Raw genomic sequence first — 18673 nt, 5'->3', positions numbered from 1 at the left:
TCACTTTTTTTATAGAAAACTGTCCAATCCTTTATGTTAATGGTCATTCCTCCTTCAAACTCGTCAAGTATTAAATAAAAACCAAGAGCTGGGTTAAAAACACTTTATTCATCTGCAGGCGTTCTCCGACCTGGACCGACTGCGCCCCCACATTCTGAAGCACAGCAGCGGCGCCATCAGCCCCGGCTCGCAAAATCTCAAGCGCGAGTCGGACGACACCGAGCGCAGCAGCCCGTCGCCGCAAAACGGCTCCTCGGCGGACAACCCGGGCCACCCGTGGGACCACTCGGCCGTGGCCAACGCCATGTTCGAAGGGCACGACCTGCCGCCAGGGTTCGCGTCGCACGCGGCCGCGGCGGCCGCCGCCGGCTACCTGCCGAGCCCGTTCGCCCTGATGACGTCGCAGAGCCTGCCGTTCATGCACCAGCCGGCGCTGTACTCGTCGCCGGCCGGACTCATGTTCGCGCCGGCCCTGCACCCGTCGCACCACCAGGCGCTGGCCGCCCTGCACCAGCAGCAGCAGAGCGCCCTGAACGGCATGCAGGAGCACGAGATGAACTCGCTGCTGGGCAAGCGGTGCTCGCCGAGCGCCCTCAGCTCGCCCCTCGACATCAGCACCGAGGCCAAGAAGGCGCGCATCCAGAGCAGCATGCGCATCCTCAAGGACGAGCCGGTGCCCGAGGGCTACCTGCGCTTCCGCTTCAACGAGGACTGCAAGTACCCGCACTGCGGCTACCGCGAGCACCAGACCCACTTCCACTGCATGCGCATCGACTGCGGCTACAGTTTCTGCGACAAGACGCGCTTCGTCCAGCACACGGCGCGCCACGAACGCCTCGACACCCTCATGGGCGGCGACTTCCAGCAGTTCAGGGCCAACGTCCACTGTGGAAGGGGCGACTGCGTCTACGCCACCGTCATGCCCTCCACCAACGTCAGAGGTAAGTTTTTTTTTACATGAAATGATATTTATTATTCCATGTTTTTTTCATCAATTTTTTTGCTTGCGATAGTAAGTTAATTTTTTGTAAAGATAATTTTATTGAAAAATTGTTAACCATATGATTTGATTTTGGCATATTCATATATTCAAATGAATAAAAGAGGAGTAGTTTTTGTCAAAATACTAGGTGGTTCATAGTACAAATTTAGATTATATTTTATGCAAAACATAATTAGAGTACGAAAAGAGGCAGAAAAAAATTCCCTTTAAATTTTGAAAGGCACTTGTTTTTGCGTAATTAACGAATGTTTACAAATTTCAATCTTTAGCCAGATGAATTATTTTCAAAATTTATTATAATATGTATATTTTAAAATTATTGAAAGAAGCAGAGCGAAGCAATAAGCAAACAATGGATTTTCAGTTTTGAAGGGTGCTAACTCAAAAAGCAAACACGAGCTTTATAATTTTTTTGACTAAATAATATAATAAAACTTATCATTAATTAATTTTCTCTTTTTTCAAATTCCATGCCACTTATTTATATATTTGCAATCAGCGTGAAATATTTTTAAAATTATCTGCTTAAATTACATAAAAAGAAAAATTAATAAAATATAAATAAATTAAAATGAACAGTTTCATAAATTATATTTAATATTTTATTAAAATTATTGTACTATCGCATTGTAATAAATCTTTTGTTTAATTTTTGTTTCAGGAGCTCTGCAGAACAAAGCGTCGCACTTCCACTGCCTAAAGTGCGAGTTCGTGTGCACCGACACCAACAAGGTGGTGGCCCATCGGCGACAGCACCAGAAGCTCGACTCGATCATGGCGGCCGGCTTTGAGAAATTCACCCCGTCGCAGAATTGCAACGTGGACGCCTGCGCCCACAACCAGAAGCAGACGCACTACCACTGCTTGAGCTGCCACTACGCTGTGCTCGGTCTTTCACAAATGTCAGCACACAAATACCGCCATCTAGAATAATAATCAACCGACGACTAGCTGGCGAAATGTGTAAAAAAAAATATCAAGATTTAGAGAGAGAGAAAAGTATGTATAATTATTATTAGTAAAAAATTTAAAGAAACACGCGCGTTGGGAGAGGAAACGAAAATTGGTTTTGCTGCTGATCTCTAGCTAGGTATGAAGAAAATTCGCAAAGTCAGATCCAACTGAAAATAAATGATATCAGAGTGTACATATTTGAAGAAGTTGTTATAACTGGTAGCTGTACGTAGGCACTACTTTCAGATGATAAGAAATATTAAATATATACCAGCAGCGCTAAAAAGAATCATAAAGTAACTTATAATCATTGATGTGTACATTGAAGAGAGAGAAAGAGAGAGATGTTTCAAGAAACAATCACAAAATGCTAATCTTCTTTGGATTTTAGATTGTTTTTAATTTTTAGTGTGATATCTAAGTAAGGTTTTGAGTTGTTCGAAAAACTCGTTAAACAAAAACTGCTCTGGAGTTAAGAAAGAAAAGGAAGAAGTTTTCAATGGGGAACAACTTTTGTGTTTACGTGCGCGACACTTGTTTTTATTTTTAGTTTTTCTTTCGTTGTGTGTTTTGAGACGGAAAAACTTTTGAATATACCTGTATACCATTCTGCCAAAGGTAGATTATAATTTTTACTTTTTATTTTGTTGTTTAAAGAAAAGCGGAAATAATACTGAAACCCTTGGAATTTTTGTCAAAGGTGCCTTCTTCGTTTTGACGATTTTGAGTTTTGCTGAGAAAACTATATAAAATTTGAAAGGAACTTTTTAGGGAAGTCTGTAGCCTGTGCCTTAAACTGAATAGTGCGCATTGGCTTCAAATCTGAGAATTCCGTGGTGACAAAAAAAATTATAGCCATCAGCCTTTTTGGGAGTCCCACCCTTTACACATTTTGACAAGTAGAGAAGAATTACATTATCCTAGTACAAAAGACGCTTAACCCTTTCCTCCTACTTTCCCCTGTTTCGGTTCAACAAGAGTTGGTAGGGAAAGTTTTTAGTAGCATAAAAAAATCAATCAATCTATCAATGGATATCACATTCATGACGATGCATTGCATGTTGTCAAAATTCTATTTTGGAACTGTGAATAGGACGACTTAAAACCGTTTTGGTGCCTTGCAAAATTCTCCATTGAATTTCTCATTGCTTCTTGCGTTTCTTATGAATATACTTAGAGTAAAAACAGGAAAAAAGTAATGTCGTGTATAATTAACTTAAAATATAGTAGAGCAAAAAGAATGCTGAGATAACTTTTGACAAAGTGGAAAATTTTACCTTTAGATGATGAAAATATGAGCATATTTTTGTATGACAAAAATACCATTCCTGGCCTTTGTGTAAGACAAAAAGTGTAGCAGAAAACGCGTATTATAAAAAAATTTAATGCTTTCTAAATGTTCTACATAAACTCACTCGATTCCTATATAACCGGCAAAAGCAGAAATGAAACGTCTCTCTTGTTGCGTTAGTAAATTATTCAGTCACAGCTATTAGAGCGTAGAAACTGAGATTCCTGAAATTGGCTTAACACCAAAATTCAAAAGTACCCAAAGGCACAAAATTTGCATTGTTATTCACACTAAAAGAACTGCTTTGAGATAAATCGGGATGGCGCAACCGCCCGTTAAATTGTGTATAAAACGATGTTTTTGTTGATTTGTGATGATTTTTTTTCCTTTCGTTTTATGGTTATTACTCTCTTGTGTAAGAAAAGTGCAACTAAATCTCGATTATGTTTATGATTATTATTATTATTATTAAGTACCTAGTCATGCACTACTTTTTGAATACGACAAAGGTCATTTTCTGCCTTTTTATCATTATAGCGATTTTTTCTTCAACAATTAATATATAAATGATAATATCGTACACGCAATGGGTGCAGAATTTGTCAGTGCCTTTTACCAGTATGCAAAAGACACAGTCACACACCTTTGCAATCGATGTGGAGATTTACTGAAACTGACACGGATCGATCTGTAGCAAACGAGAGGAACATTTTGTGTATGTATGTAAGTTTGTGTACAGTACCGCGCAGAAAGCAACAAAAAAATAATATTGAAGCTAAAAACTGCATGTGTGTGTAATGGTAATGTGATTTGACATGTATACTCCTTGCATCAGTATAATATTAATTAATTATATCACGCGCGTAATTACTGAGAGAAATAATCAATCAATCAACCGGCAAACGCAAAAATCAGCAAAATAAGCATTATAAGAAAATCTGAGATTTTTGTGTATCATAATCGACAAAATATAAAGAAGCACTCTTGAATTGATTTCCGCCAGTCAAATATTTATGAAAAGTGTCTACTGTGTAATAAGTTTGATATATTAATTGTATAAAAACTGCTGCTTTCCTTAATTATATAGTTAACGAGATGGTTAATTTTTTCTCCTCAACAAATCCATCCGAGCACTTGTTATTTGCTGACGATGAGTTTTATCACTGTTTTCTGCTCTGACTATAGACACACCGAGACGTTTTCCACCCACACACGAGTATACACTGGTCGAAATTATGTCCATGATGTCCAACAATAGTCGTCATCAATTATCCTATTACACACCTAGCTTGGAAACAATTATTAATTAATTGTGTTTGAATACAAACAGCTTATGTTCATATAATGGAATATTTAAATATTAAAAGTAAATATTATGTAGATCATTCCAGCAATGATGAATGAGATTGTGTATAAATTTAAATGAATATAAAAAATGAATGCAAAATACTACCATGTTGAGTGGATTACAAGTATATGAATAAAGAAAAAAAGTACGATGTAGACTGCTGCAGCTATACCATGCTAATGAAAATGAAATGTTTGGTAGTCCTATAAATAAACTGAAAATATCAAAAATAAAAAATTGCAACAATTTTATTTTTTTATTTGTCAACAAGCCCTTTAATTTAATTTATTATTATATTATTTCTTCTGAGAGAAGTTTTAAAATCAATTTAAACGACCTATATTGCTCATGTGAATCATGCGACGGAGCAAAAAATTTATTTCCATTGATTCTCATTGGAATGCCGCCTAAATTCGATCAAAATTCGCGCACTTCTGCCAACTTTCTCTCATTCGTTTTCAGCGAGAATCTCATAAATTGAAAGTGGTTGGTTTTTTTAGCTGGCGTCTCTGTCTGGCAACATGAGGAAGTACCAGTTTTCATTTTTTTTTTGTACTGCGGTAAGTACTCGGCGCACTGGACATTACAAATTGAAATCAACCAAAACTCAAAATGAGAAGCAGTTGAGAGGCTCATTAAACAAAACCTGCAGACCCAGTAATTTTATTTTTAACGTGATTTTTAATTTAAATAGAAAACCTGTGAATTTTAAAACAAAAATGATTATATCCATATTTTTGTCACGAAAATATCAATAATTATAATAAAGAATAAGGAAGTAAAATTTTAATACAATTTTTGTATAAATATTTATAATTTTAAAAGACTTTCGCACACCAAATCTCACATTCAAAGTTTAAATCAACTTTCTTTGGGTTTGCTTTTTGCTTTTATGCTTCTCCAAAATCCAGCCCTTCAAGATTCGCATTTAATTTAAATAGACTTGGCTTACTTTTTTTTAATATTTGATGACAGCACAAGATATATTAATAGTCAGCAAATGCTAATGATTTTTGTTTTGCATTTAAAAATAATTATTTAATTAATAATATAACTTTTTTAAAGATTTCTGAGCATCAATTTTTATTGACTTTAAACTTTAAATTCTAAACAATTTCATTTCTAGATTTATCGATTCGCTTGGTAAAAAATAATACAATACGCCAAAATACGATAAACTGCATTAATTTTCTAGAGTGTTTTTGTTGGGAGAATTTTTATCAAATAATAAAAAGCTCTAATATCTTGTTTAAGTCAGCGAGCAGTGCGTTTGCTCATGAAATATGGTCGCAAAATGTAAAGCTGTTTTATAATGCAAAATTTAACCGAGGACGAAGCCCGTTTTTTTTCATTTCATATAAAGGCTTTCGTCAAGTGCGAACTTCTTCAATCAAATACGAAAACTATTGCAAGTATTTTATTTGAATATATTTCTTACATCTTTAAGATTTAATTAGATTTTTTCAAGTGAAAACAATAATAATGAAAATAATGTTGGGTGAGTGAAAAGCAATTATTACAATTCCATTTTGGACAGTTTTATTTATACGTCATTTTCTTTTGTATTTGCAAAACGATGGTTATAGTTTAACATGAACAAAATATGCACGTTGCAATTCAAGTATAATAAACACTTTCATATAGAATTATGTCTTGAAAAATGTTTCTTTTATCTGGGTGGTAACTTTACACAGTCGAACATTAAATTTACAGTAAAAAAGATAATTTACAATATAATATAGTTGAGAATAATTAAAATATTTATATATAATTAGGTACACATTTAAACAATAATCGCTGTTGATCCCTCAGCAGAGTCGCTTGCAAGTAATAATTATTTGGCTGACAAAGCAATATTGAGACCTTTTTCAGTACTTTAAAGCAGTAACGCTTAAATTTCACAATAAATATATGATATGTGCAGCAGTGTGTGGCAGTCTGATATTTATGGTACATAATGAGGGGCAGTCTATGCTTCTTTGAGTGGGGACGCGAGTCTGAAAACTTTCCAGCAGTTCGATATTTTATCACATTGGTTACAAAAATACATGGGTTGAAATTCGCGCCCATTAGTGAGCGATGAATTTGAATTTGAAAGTGTCCTTGGGCAGGGCAAGGTCGCCGACGGGCACTTTGTAGTCCTGCTCGGGCTCCAGGCGGTATTTCTGCAGAAGGGTGCCCAGAATGGAGAAGGAGAGGAATTGGACCATTTTGTAGCCCATGCAGGAACGCCTGCCGACGCCGAAGGGCAGAAAGTGCTCGGGTTTGATGAGACGCCCTGTGGAGAGGAACCGCTCGGGCTTGAATTTCGACGGCTCGTCCCAGAGCTTGTCACTGGTGTTCAGTTCGTGGTTGTTGAGGAAGATCAGGGTGTCTTTCTCGATTTTGTATCCTGAGAAAAAGAGAAGAAATGACCATTAGATATTATATAATTTAATTAAATATTTTTAGTAAATAGATTATTATTTTTTTTTTTTTTTTTGCAAAATTTGGTTCTCACCTGCAATAGAACTGTCCTGGTTGGCAACATGTGGGACAATCGGAGAGGAAATCATCCTGATGGCCTCCAGGATGACTGCGTCAGTGTAGGGCATGACAGGTCGGTCCTGAAGAGTCAAAGGTCGAGCTCCGTTGCCAGTGACCAGGTCAGCCTCAGCCTTGACTCTTTCTTGCACCTCAGGTCTGGAAGCCACGAAGCCCAGGGCCTTGACCAGCAGGTTGGCCACAGCCGAGTGACCTCCGACGATGTCCTCCAGAGCGAACATGGCCGAGTCCAGGGTCAGCAGTTTCTCCTTCTGCTGGCTCTCAACGTGCTCAAGAAGGGCTTCGATGTAGTCCCCTGACTCTTCCTGAGACACCAGACCCTGACGCCTTCTGGTCAGTCGGTCGTTGATGATGTGGGTCTCCATGAACTGCCGGATTTCGTGGCTCCACTGCTTCATCTGGGCCATCTGCTTGCTGTGGAAGGGCAGCAGCCAGGGCAGGAAATCGGCGGCGCAACCCTGGTTGACCTCGTAGAAGATCGAGTCGAAGATGTCCAGGGTGTGGTTGAACGCCGCGTCGTGACGGTCGAACTTCTTGGAACAAAAGTAGGCGCTGAAGATGTTGGCGCACGCGTGGATCAGCTCAGGCTTGATGGCCGTGGAGGCGCCGGCGGTCGCGTCCAAACGGGCCGTCAGGTCGTGCATCTCCTCAGCCACGAAACTGTCCAGGTGCGAGAACCTGGCAGAAAAGGACTGCGGAAAGGTGTGGGCGCGCAGCATCTCTCGGCGCGTCTTTTGCAGTTCGGACCAGTCACAGAAAGCCAGAGCTATAAATTAAAAATAAAATAATTAGCATTCAAATTTCAAAATTATCCAAAATATTGACTTACAGTTCTCTTTGTCGCCGCAGAAGAGCTGGTGGAACCTGGCGAAGTTGGGCCTGCCGTCGAAGTGGGCGCCCTTTGCGATGAGCACCTCCTTGATGTTGTTGAGGCCGTTGACCACCAGGCACTTCTGGTTGCCCAGGTGCAGGTTGATGACGGGCCCGTACCTCTTGGCCAGGTCGGTGAAAGCGGCGTACGGCACCTCGTACCCTCCCAGAAGGTGCATGGAGCCGATGAGGGGCCACGAGCGCGGTCCCGGCGCCTCCGGCAGCTCATCTTGCCCGATGAGGAGGGCTTGTTTGGTTTGGAGGCGGCGGCGCCGGAAGACGTCGATGGCCAGGGCGACCACCAGGGCGGCCAGAGCGGCCAAAAGGGTGTAGGAAACGATGCTCAGCTGGATCATTGTGGGTGTGTGAGAGAGGGATCGAGTGAGTGATTGCTGCAGAAGCACCACATTCTTATATAGTGGTATGCAAATCTGCAGCAGAGCGGCGCGTCCCCACTCTCGGCGCGCAACGCAGGCGTAAAATAAAGGGGAGAATTGAATTGCTTTATTGTCATGTGCACTTGCCCACGTCTGCAGGTGCATGTGGAAAAAGAAATTGTAGGAAGAAAATTATTTCCATAATTGATATATAAATTTTTGTATTATAACAGAGCATTGGAATTGCAAATTGATGAGTTCAACGTACATGATTTGACGTTACTACGCTATTTTTGGACTACAACTTATTTGCTTATATTATTCGATAATATGTCCGCTACGCTTTTTATGATTTAATTTTGTATAATTCGTATAATTTTTGTTAGATACAATATTGTGACGTCCATTCAAATGTTGAGGAAGGTTCATGATCTTGTATAGCTTTCCAAATAACTGAATATTTAATTTATTTAATATTTACTTTTATTAATAAAATTTGCAGATTTTTCCCATTTTTAAATGCCAGTTTATTTGAAAGGTTATTGTAATTTCCCCATTTGATCAGGCCCTCGTCAATTTGTATTTTCATAAAATTTTTAAAATAAATTCCACGAGAAACGCAGCCAAATTTTTGTACATGAATAAAATGATCTTATTTCTTTCATATTTGTCTCTCTTCGTACTTATGCCGAAAAAAGGATAATACTTAGACATATTTTGCATCTGTTTTTTGATTTGTGTACATTTATTTCATATACCGGCCTAAAGGGAAGACTCGAATGCAGTTATGTGAAAAATTTTTCATCTGCAAAAAAAAATTATTTTAATTATTTAAATTTCGAATTAAAGTCACAATTTGAGAATAATTTATGATTTTTATCGCAGTATCACTCGGACTAAAAATATCTTTATTTGTTTTTGAAATTGAAATCAACAGGCAACGAGAGTTTTGAATGAGACTTCGACGCACATAGAATGGGATTCGGGGCTGCCCCATTCAGGAATCAATTCCTCTTATATTTTTCCCTCTTGTTTCCTCGCTTGACATATCTAGTAGAAAAATTCATAATGAGAAGCAGCACCGCAAGCACAGGATGCTACCGGGTATCTTTTTTCAGAATCTCCATATATTTGAGATGGATCGAGAGAGAGAGAAGGAAGCCGCTCTCTCACACGCGTAAATCTCCATAAGTGCATAAATTGACAGAAGAAAAGTCGTGAGATTCACCGTGTCTAGGCTTCCTTCACCTTCCGCAAGGTTGAAATGAGAAAGGGAGTATACAAGCGAGAGCAACGATTTCTAATTCCGATGTATTAAAAAGTGAGAAAGGGAGTTAACGAGGGCGGCGATTTCTATTGTTCTGGTTAAAAAGTGAAAATGGGAGTAAGTTACCGGATTAATGGGAGCTCACGCGTTTATTTTAATATTTGGTAACACGAGCAATCTATTTCCAATGCCAATTGCACGCAACAAGTTAGTTTTTCAAATAAACCACCTTAATTTTAATTGCAACACGTGTCAATCTGCATTTCTAGGTGAAAATTAAAATATTAAGTAGAAAACCTCTTGATGTAGTCGGCAGAGGCAATTAATATTATACAACCCTTATGAGAATATAAAATAGTATCAAAATGATCTGGGCACAAATTTAATGTTTAAGATCATTTAACTGACTAAATTATGGGTTTGGTGGCAAATATGTGGACTAGAAAGGCAATCGCTGCCCATATTGTAATACGTTTAAAAAATTAACGACAATTAAAAATTTAAGAGAAAGAGTGCAAACATTTTTTTATATAAGGTCTTTTGAGAAAATTTCCAAAAAAAAAACTTATTTACTTCCTGAATTCAAATAAAACTAAATTTATTTTTACCAAACAAAATAAGTTAATTAAGTTCGATTCAAATTTCATTATCGTCAAGCTCAGTGAACAAAATTGCAATGATTATATCATCTGAACTGTCACGTAAGTGTGCATTGTAACTTTATTAAATAATGCATAATTCTAAACTTGGCGTGGACGTCAGGAAGAGTATTTTGATCCTTCGCAGCTATACATGCAAATCATAGAACAATAAGTTCAAGTACCGATAATCAGAGTGCGTCATGCAAATGCTGATTTCAATTCCCGGTTCGATGAACGTGTATGCACTGATATAAGACACACCACGCACGTAAATGAAATTAAAAAAAATTTATAACTTGAACTTGGGAGATTTTTTTCGTCATTATTTATTCTTTTTTACGTAAAAGAGGCGAGACCGAATTTTGCGTTTTTCACTGTCAATGTAGGGCGAATAGGGGGCGCGACAAAGACTGAATAATTTTTATTATGTACTGAGACTTTTGAAAAGTGAATTATTTTGTTCTGAATGTGTTGGAAGGATTGACCTTCCGCAGGATTCTCTACTTGCCGCGATAAAAACACACCGGTGCATAATCAGTCTTTCAAGTGCGGCCCAAGGGCGGCTGTACCATCGTCATCACGCATCGTCTTCCTGTTAGCATAAATAATGCATTTGAATGGCAGTGAGAGCCGCACACGCAACAATTTCACTCGAATGAAAGAATTAACCGGCCTTCGGTGCGATTTATGGAAATCTGGTAAGTGGAGCAAAATTTTCAGCGAATCCACCTGCGCCATTGAAAGAATATCGCACAGGTGCTTTTTGTAACGGGACTCGTGCTAATCAGAATCGTAACCCGCGTCACACAATCAAAAGCGAATTTTAATGCTGAAAAGTCTAGAACTTTCATTTAGACGGCGCCAATCCGTTTTTATTTTAGATTTTGCATACAGAGGTCATCAAGAGTCACCTTTGCCGTTACCGAGAGTGAGTTCTAAATTCACGTGCAGACCCGGATTGAGGCGCCACATCAGTTTCAAATTACGACAGAGGTCGAAGCTTTCGATTCTTAAAACCTACAAGAATCTTATTATTATTATTAATTCTTCTCCGTCAATACAAAAATTTTTAATTTATAAAGAGCTTTATATGAAAATGCAGGATTCCTAGCAAGTCTAGCAAACCATACAATTTAAAATTTATTTAGAAAGAATTAGTAATAATGAAATTAATTTTCAGAACTTTATAATCCTCTGCAGTATTTTAAAAATGAAAATTACGGTCGGAATTTTATCAAATTTGAGGCTCAATTTCTCACATTTGTTTTGTGCATTTTTAAGTTGCTAATTTTTCCGATGGAAACTTTTGTCTCTGACAGAAAAATCATAATTGAAGACTGTCCGTACCTGGCGCACCACGTGACAAAATGAATTCATTTCTCTGCATTGTTAGACTTTTGAATAATGTTTTTAGCGAGGTACGAAAACAAAGAAAGCCTCACACGTCACACCAAATTAAGAAGTAAAATCGGGGAGATTTTGCTCTTTGGGATTTTTTGTTTCGAAAATTAAATCGGTCTATTATTTTTCGCTGGACAATAATTCATCCCCGTGGGCCTGCCCCTTCATTGATATTCCCTGTGCGTTTATATATTTCGCACGATTTCGCGTATGAATTTATAAGCCAAGGCTAACCGGGTGGATTTTCGTGAAGGCCCGAAAGCAATGCCAAGGGAGTTGCCGTGGCGCATTTGCATGATTTTGAACCACATTATTTACTGCAAGAGTCTCAAGGAGAATTGTTTACAGCACGTTTATTCAAAATTTAAAATTTATCAATTCCGACCGCCTTGAAGGACCCAAAATCAGTTGCCATGCCGTGGCTAAATTCAAATTTTGTGTTATATCGGCGAAACAGCATAAATCGCCAGTCCGGGTGAGATAAATTATAAAGGATTGACGAAAAGGACAGACTTCAACACGTGCACGGAGGGCGAAAGGAAATATGTATTATAAAATGTATAGAATATAAAAAGAAAGTCTTGGGCTATTTTCTTGTTAAAGGAAAAGTCCTCGGGAAGAATTGTGTCAGCTTTTGGGTGCGGTTGAAGTGGGGGAATTAATTAAATTTGCATTGCGAATTGTTACGACTGCGGCTCCAGTTTCAAAGAGAAACTTTCATTCATGATCACTGACAATGAGATGAGGGAGGAGGCGCTCTTATGTTTTAGTTGACACGCGCGGTATTGGCTTCGTTCAAGGGGCCGGAATAAAATTATCTTTCAATGAAAGAGAAAATGAGCGGGAGTAAACAAAAATATCACAATATTTCTGAATTAATTTAATTTGATCGGAGACCAAGAAAATCATTTACCTTTTTAAGCCCCATAGAAAGAATTTCACTTTTATAATTATTAGCGTTAAAATACTTAAAAGTTGCGAAAGTGAATTTAACTTTAAACTTAATTTTAAACCAATTATTAACAAGAAGATTGAATATTTCAAAGGATTTTTTATTATTTAACTCATAAAATTCATTTTTTTTAAATTCTATAATTAGAATATTTTAATGTAATTTATGTGAGCTAATAATTGTCGAAAAATATAAAACCTTCATTCATTTGTTTAATAAATTAAAAAAATTGTATTTTGGAATTAATGTTTCTTATTGTAAACAAATAACATACGAGTTTGCTTGAAGAGATTGAAAATAATCCGTTTTTTATTTTTTAATTTGCACTCAATTAAGAAAATCATCCAAACTGACACAATCGTGAATAAACTTAACACTGAAAAGTGTTTCCTTATTCACATTTTAAAATAATTTTATGTTCTAAATATCAGATTATTGCAACATCCCATATTTGCATTATTATGTATTGATTTAACAATGTAAACAACTAGTAATGGATTCATGGCGAGAAGACGAAAAATTTCACAAGTTTTTTCAAAAACAAACAAAATCAAAATAGAAATATCTGGAGTTTAAAATTTGGCAGTGACCCAGATCGCTTGTTGTTTGGTGTCTCTCGTGTGGCGGCATCTCGTCCACATGCATCACCTTTATTATTGTGGACTGAATTTGAGAGAGAGAGACTGGGTCAGATGAAATCAGCGTCTCGTATTTATTTGTTTTCTTTTAACATTTGGGGCCAACGACCCAAAATCGACATCGATTCATTTTTCTCGCCGCCAAAGTGGACAAAACGCACGTCGCTCGTCTTTATAATTTCAAAGCAGCTTTTGCGTGTCTGTCTGACACACTTTTTCAAGATTCCGAGAATTTCTTGCAAGTTCTACTTTTTAAATTGCAAATAAGCGCGCGGAAAACTACTTCGCAATTTAATAAAAGCATGCGGACGTGAATCGAGAAGATTCTGCGACACAACAAAAACTCTGATGACCCAAATTTTGAAAATCAGTCTGACACACTATAGCTGCAAATCGGAAAAGTGAAAGCTAGTTTTTTGGGGCCGCGTACGCTCAATTCCTCACCACTGACACGCTCCGGCGACGTGTTTTTCATGAGATTTATTAGAATTTCCATATGTTTGGGGCGAGGTTCTCATGCATCTGCAATCACCGGCTCGGATTTTATTCAAAGAATCAAATTATCTCGATTTGGACGAATTTTCCATCTGCTAAAATCATTTTGGTGTCGTTGACGTCCATGGAAATCGCAAATCAACTTACAGATTCGCCAAATCCATGATGTGTTTCCCGGCCGAGAGAGACTAATAAATTTTAAACACGTGTATATCGCAGATTTGGGGAAGAAAGTAGGCGAAAATGTTGAAATGTCATTCAAATTTATTTCGTTTTTCCATTTGAAAAGTTGGACAAGGGCATTGGGAATTAGTGCCTTGTGAAACGTTAAGCAATGAAATTTTATATTGTAGTTCGACCAAAGCATCAAGTGGTACGTGACGATGCTATGAGAATTATATTCACAAAAGACCCAACTGCATTTGAGAAAGAAGTAGAACTAGAATGCAATTCAATCAGCATTTTCTCCTCATAACCCCATTCCAAGTTGATGCCGATTTGATCAATCTCTAGGCGAATTGTATCTCTGGGCAAACAAAAAATGGTGAATGCTGTTCTCGTCTAACAAAATGAAATTGAAATGGAAATTGAAATTGATGCGCAGCAGCATATTTGCCGAGTGAATGTCTGAAACATTTTCAATAAATGTCATATGTAAAATTATCCTTGGGAGATTTATTCGCGGTAAAAATGGCCAACCTCGACAGTTGGACAAGGTCACGAATTGCATTTGCGTCTTTCGTTAAGTAAGAGTCTTTTTTAAGTCATCGGCGAGCATCTCTCTCTTAAGTTTGTTTTCCTGAAGTGAAAAAAAATCGGTTGTTGCATAAATCAAGGTGGCGCATTAAGCCACACTCGGTGAATCGAAAATGAAGAGAGGAATTTCTAACCACTCGAATACATTAAGAGAAGCGGCGGCGGCGTTGATTAAAAATTCAGAAGGGATTCACAATCAGAGAAAATCGCTCTCACTAAAGATTGTCTGCGCCAATTTCAATTTGAAATTTTAAAAGGGAGTTGGCCAATCAAGCAAAGAGAAAGGTGATTTGCCCACTATTTGACAGAACGAAAAATTGTTTCTGATTTTTTCTATTTTTTTTTCTCTAGATGAAAACTTATTTATAGAACATCACAGGCACGTGCTGCAAAGTAATTTTATAAAGCGACTCTTGAGGAGGAACTTGCCATTTATTTTGCATATTGCTAAACTGCAAATCTCTCTCTGTTTTGCAAAACAAATCAAGACAAAGCTTCATTTCTAACGCAAACTTATTCCAATCAGCGCGAGTGAAATTGTTTCCTGGCGAATTAAAATCAGCTGACTCATCTCTCAAAGACTGTGACTAACACACAGACAAATGATATGTAAATTTTTTATTTTTCGGAATTAAATGTGTCAAAAAAATTGATGATAATTTAGAAAATGAACAAATACTAGAGATCTTAGGCGTTTGTATCAATTAAAGATGAACTCATAATTTTCTTTGCCATTATTTTTTGGCCGCAATTGAAATTATTGTTGAAATAATGGATTAATTTAATTGTGATGCATTTAATTTTATCCATTTAATTTCAATTAAAAATTACTTATATTGTGATTTTTTTTATAATATCACACAGCACCTTACACCAGAAATCTACTTCCGAATTTTTTTTCAATTAATAAAGTGTTCTGTTCAATATTTATATAGTAAGAAAATGTGCCGGACCAATATATCTTTACACATAAGTACTGGAATTATTTTATCAAATACAGATTTTTCATAGAAGACATAACAACGACGGAAAAGAAGTCAACAAAATTATTATTTCTTTCAGTCTTGTAATTTTTGTTATGCATTCTTGAAAAAAAAAATTTAAAAATTATATTTAATGTTTGTTTTATTTTTTATTATAATACTGTTGATAACAAAGTTTACATTAACTTTTTTACAGTTTTTCTAAAAAACTATTGGTACAAAAAAATTTTTAAATTATTTAATATTAAAAATAAAATAATGAACATAATTTATCATATGATATTCCAAAAATATTATATAAACATAATAAAAATTTATTTAATAAGTTATATTTTTAAGTTACTTATTGTTTAATATATTAATTTTGTGCGTCACTAGCTGCAGAAATAAAATTTTCAGTCGACTAAAATTTGCCAGTCTGCACTTAAATTTAATTTAGGATGCTCTTTGTATAAATTTTGCGCCAGTTGAATTATGCAGCTGTTGGGTTCCGCGCGCACAGCGGCGCAGTATGCATTTAGGTTAGTACGCAGTTTGCAAGTTGCACGCTTAGCGCGATTCGCAAAGATTATGACGCACAAATTGAACTATCACGTCTTCTCCTTGGAATTAGCTACGTTGAAAGTTGAAATTGCAAACGCTGACGCGGAGAATTGAACACGGCAAGTTAGTGATTGATTGCTGTGATGGTAGGATCGAATGTCACTTATAAATTATGCAAATTCAATTTTTATATTGGAAAATTGAGTTCGTGAACTTCTATATATTATGATTTTTCTTTTCAGTTGATCTAATGGAAATAAATTGTGAATTATTCTTCAAAAAATGTATCTCTCAACATTAGATTTTGACCTTGAATAATGTATACGATTTGTCTGTGTCCGAGACCTTTATTTTATTATAATCATTTTAGAGGCCACAACAAGTAAAGGACAATTACGAAAGAGAGGCGATGTACGTCAGAAAATATTTCGATGTTATAACAGAAATCAACATAAGAAGGAGATATCACGAACAGATAAATTTTCAGCGATTTCCATAAATTTTCTTGTGCTGCACCAAGTCGGCATAAACACCCTGTATTTCGAATTCGCCAATTACCCAGGGATTCAATATCACATCATATTGAGACGACAAATTTCCATACAAAAGCCACTAGAAATGCGCTCATCTTAAGTCAGAGCGCTTTTTTGCTCAAGAATCCGCGCATTGGAAATTCAGCATTGCATTTGATTCGGCCATGCCAGCGTCTGAACCATAAATTTGCGAGCAAAATCTCACGAAGCCACATCTGTTTTCGGCAGTCACGTGCTTCCTGCTGAATATCGCGATTAGGGCAGTTCTTTTGCGCGTGTTTCGTCATCAGAATATTTGGTAACGACGAGAATATCGTAGTGCAATTGAAATTTTGATGAACTGCAATAATGTAAATATTTTCTTCAAAATTTAGTAGTACAGTTTCTTTGATTAAATTGAAATCTCAAATGATGAAAAACAGTTAACGGAAATGGCAAAACATTTGCGCACTGAAAAAAGTAAAATTAATGTTTAAATTATTTTCTGTATAAATATATATTTCATATTTATGAATTCTAGGTTTTTATAGCTTTGAAATAAGTTACAAGAAAAATAATATAAATTATTTCGTTATTTTTTTTTATTATTGAGTAAAATAATTTTAAATTTTTAGGAGCATTTTCTTGGGACCAATATTAAGGTGAAATAATCAATTTTATGGAGTTAAGCGCGAGTGCAACAATCTGACAACGAGAGCGATGCCCACTTGTAATAATCTTAGAGTTACACTGAACTTGATCAACGATGCAGTGGCATTGACGTCAAAAATTGGCATAGACTGCACCGAGAGCGTGACATTGCACCGATCAATCGACGCAGCCCAATCAAAATGCGAAGGCAAAGTCTCAAGATCATACTCAAGTCGCTCTTTTGTGTAACGATGCAATGCAGTGTGACGATTCCGTTGATTGTTTGAAGTCTCAATATTGCCTCTGAAAATATTCAAGAGTTAAAAGAGGCTTAAAATGATTTAAAATGAGAATGTCTTATTTTAAATTTCTATGTGAAACCAGCAAACGTTATATATTTTTTTTAATTCTTACAAACATGTTTTATATGAGAAATATAAGCACGGGTTTGTACTTATATGTATTGTAATAATTATTCTTTACTTCAATTTACAAAAAGTTATTAGTTTCACTTATGGATGAAATGATTTGAAATGATCATAAAATGGAATCTCAAAAGAAATAGAAAAATCAGAAATTTGAAAAATTAAAGGATATTCAAGATTGGAAGAGAAATTAATATGTAATTTCTTATATTATATTTATTGAAAAGAAAGTATTTGATTGTTTTCAAATTTTAGTCCAGACGTTGACCCTATAAAAGAAATCATGTTTGTCGCTGTTAAATGGCAGGCCATTGACCGTCACCTTGATAAAAAGCGAATTCGATTTGGAAAGTGCAAAAATTTCACCCGCGCCTGATTTACATTTGAGGACTGCCTCACGTGAGAGTCGTTTTTTGTTTGCCCTTGTCTAAATTTTGCACGTCTCTACATATGCCAAGTCAAGATCGGTTTTCCAACTTACGTGAAAAAAGAGAAGTGTTTTTTAACCTGATCATTGCATGCAAATTTTCTCGGTCACGTTCTTTATTATCGTTTTTTGACAGCAGAGAAGATATAAAAAATTTAAAACGTGCCCATAGAGCAGAAAAGTAAAGCTAAATTGAATAATCTGAACCAAAACAATTTGGTTGATGCTCTCGCGCAAAAAAAAATGCAATGTCATGTAAAAAAAAAAATACAGTGTAATCAATGACCGTTGAGAGTTATTTGCTATCTGTCAACACAATCGGGCAGACAAGATAATTGAAAATTCAAAATTATTATATTGTCAATTTTATCGGCTGATATTTTTTACAAAACGACACGAGTTTTATATTTTGAGCCCGACAATGAGGTATTTTCCGACAAAAAAAAAAAGATCAGCAAAACGGCTCATTCATTATCAAATTGATCGACTAATTAATCTTGAAAATACTACATCAGCAACTTAGGTAAAATAATTAAAATCAAAGAAAAAAATCAAATGTAAAAAGAAGGATCGGAAATTTTTTTCCCTTTCTCGC

General features: G+C 36.3%; 2 protein-coding genes across 7 annotated transcripts in view; one reads left to right on the top strand and one right to left on the bottom strand.

Annotated features, from left to right (window-relative positions):
* Window positions 1–4030, top strand: part of LOC132199093 (zinc finger protein castor homolog 1-like) — a 238490-nt gene extending 234460 nt beyond the window's left edge. For all 6 annotated transcript variants that reach the window (XM_059623558.1, XM_059623562.1, XM_059623559.1 and 3 more), the window contains 2 exons: window positions 119–941; window positions 1665–4030. In XM_059623558.1, coding sequence (XP_059479541.1) covers window positions 119–941; window positions 1665–1936 — 1095 coding nt within the window. In that variant the 3' untranslated portion in view covers window positions 1937–4030. The remainder of the gene's footprint in view (window positions 1–118; window positions 942–1664) is intronic.
* Window positions 4031–6100: 2070 nt separating this feature from the next.
* LOC132198745 (cytochrome P450 307a1-like) lies at window positions 6101–8400 on the bottom strand. The gene is made up of 3 exons (XM_059622949.1): window positions 7970–8400; window positions 7097–7906; window positions 6101–6988 (listed from the first exon to the last, which is right to left on the bottom strand). The coding sequence occupies exons 1-3, from the start codon at window positions 8364–8366 to the stop codon at window positions 6666–6668; spliced, it is 1530 nt and encodes a 509-aa protein (XP_059478932.1). The 5' UTR covers window positions 8367–8400; the 3' UTR covers window positions 6101–6665.
* Window positions 8401–18673: the final 10273 nt, after the last annotated feature.

Source organism: Neocloeon triangulifer, unplaced genomic scaffold (assembly GCF_031216515.1).
Source record: "Neocloeon triangulifer isolate White Clay Creek 2 clone unplaced genomic scaffold, ASM3121651v1 ptg000013l, whole genome shotgun sequence".
Lineage (NCBI taxonomy): Eukaryota > Metazoa > Arthropoda > Insecta > Ephemeroptera > Baetidae > Neocloeon > Neocloeon triangulifer.
This window is presented reverse-complemented; position numbering and strand designations above follow the sequence as displayed.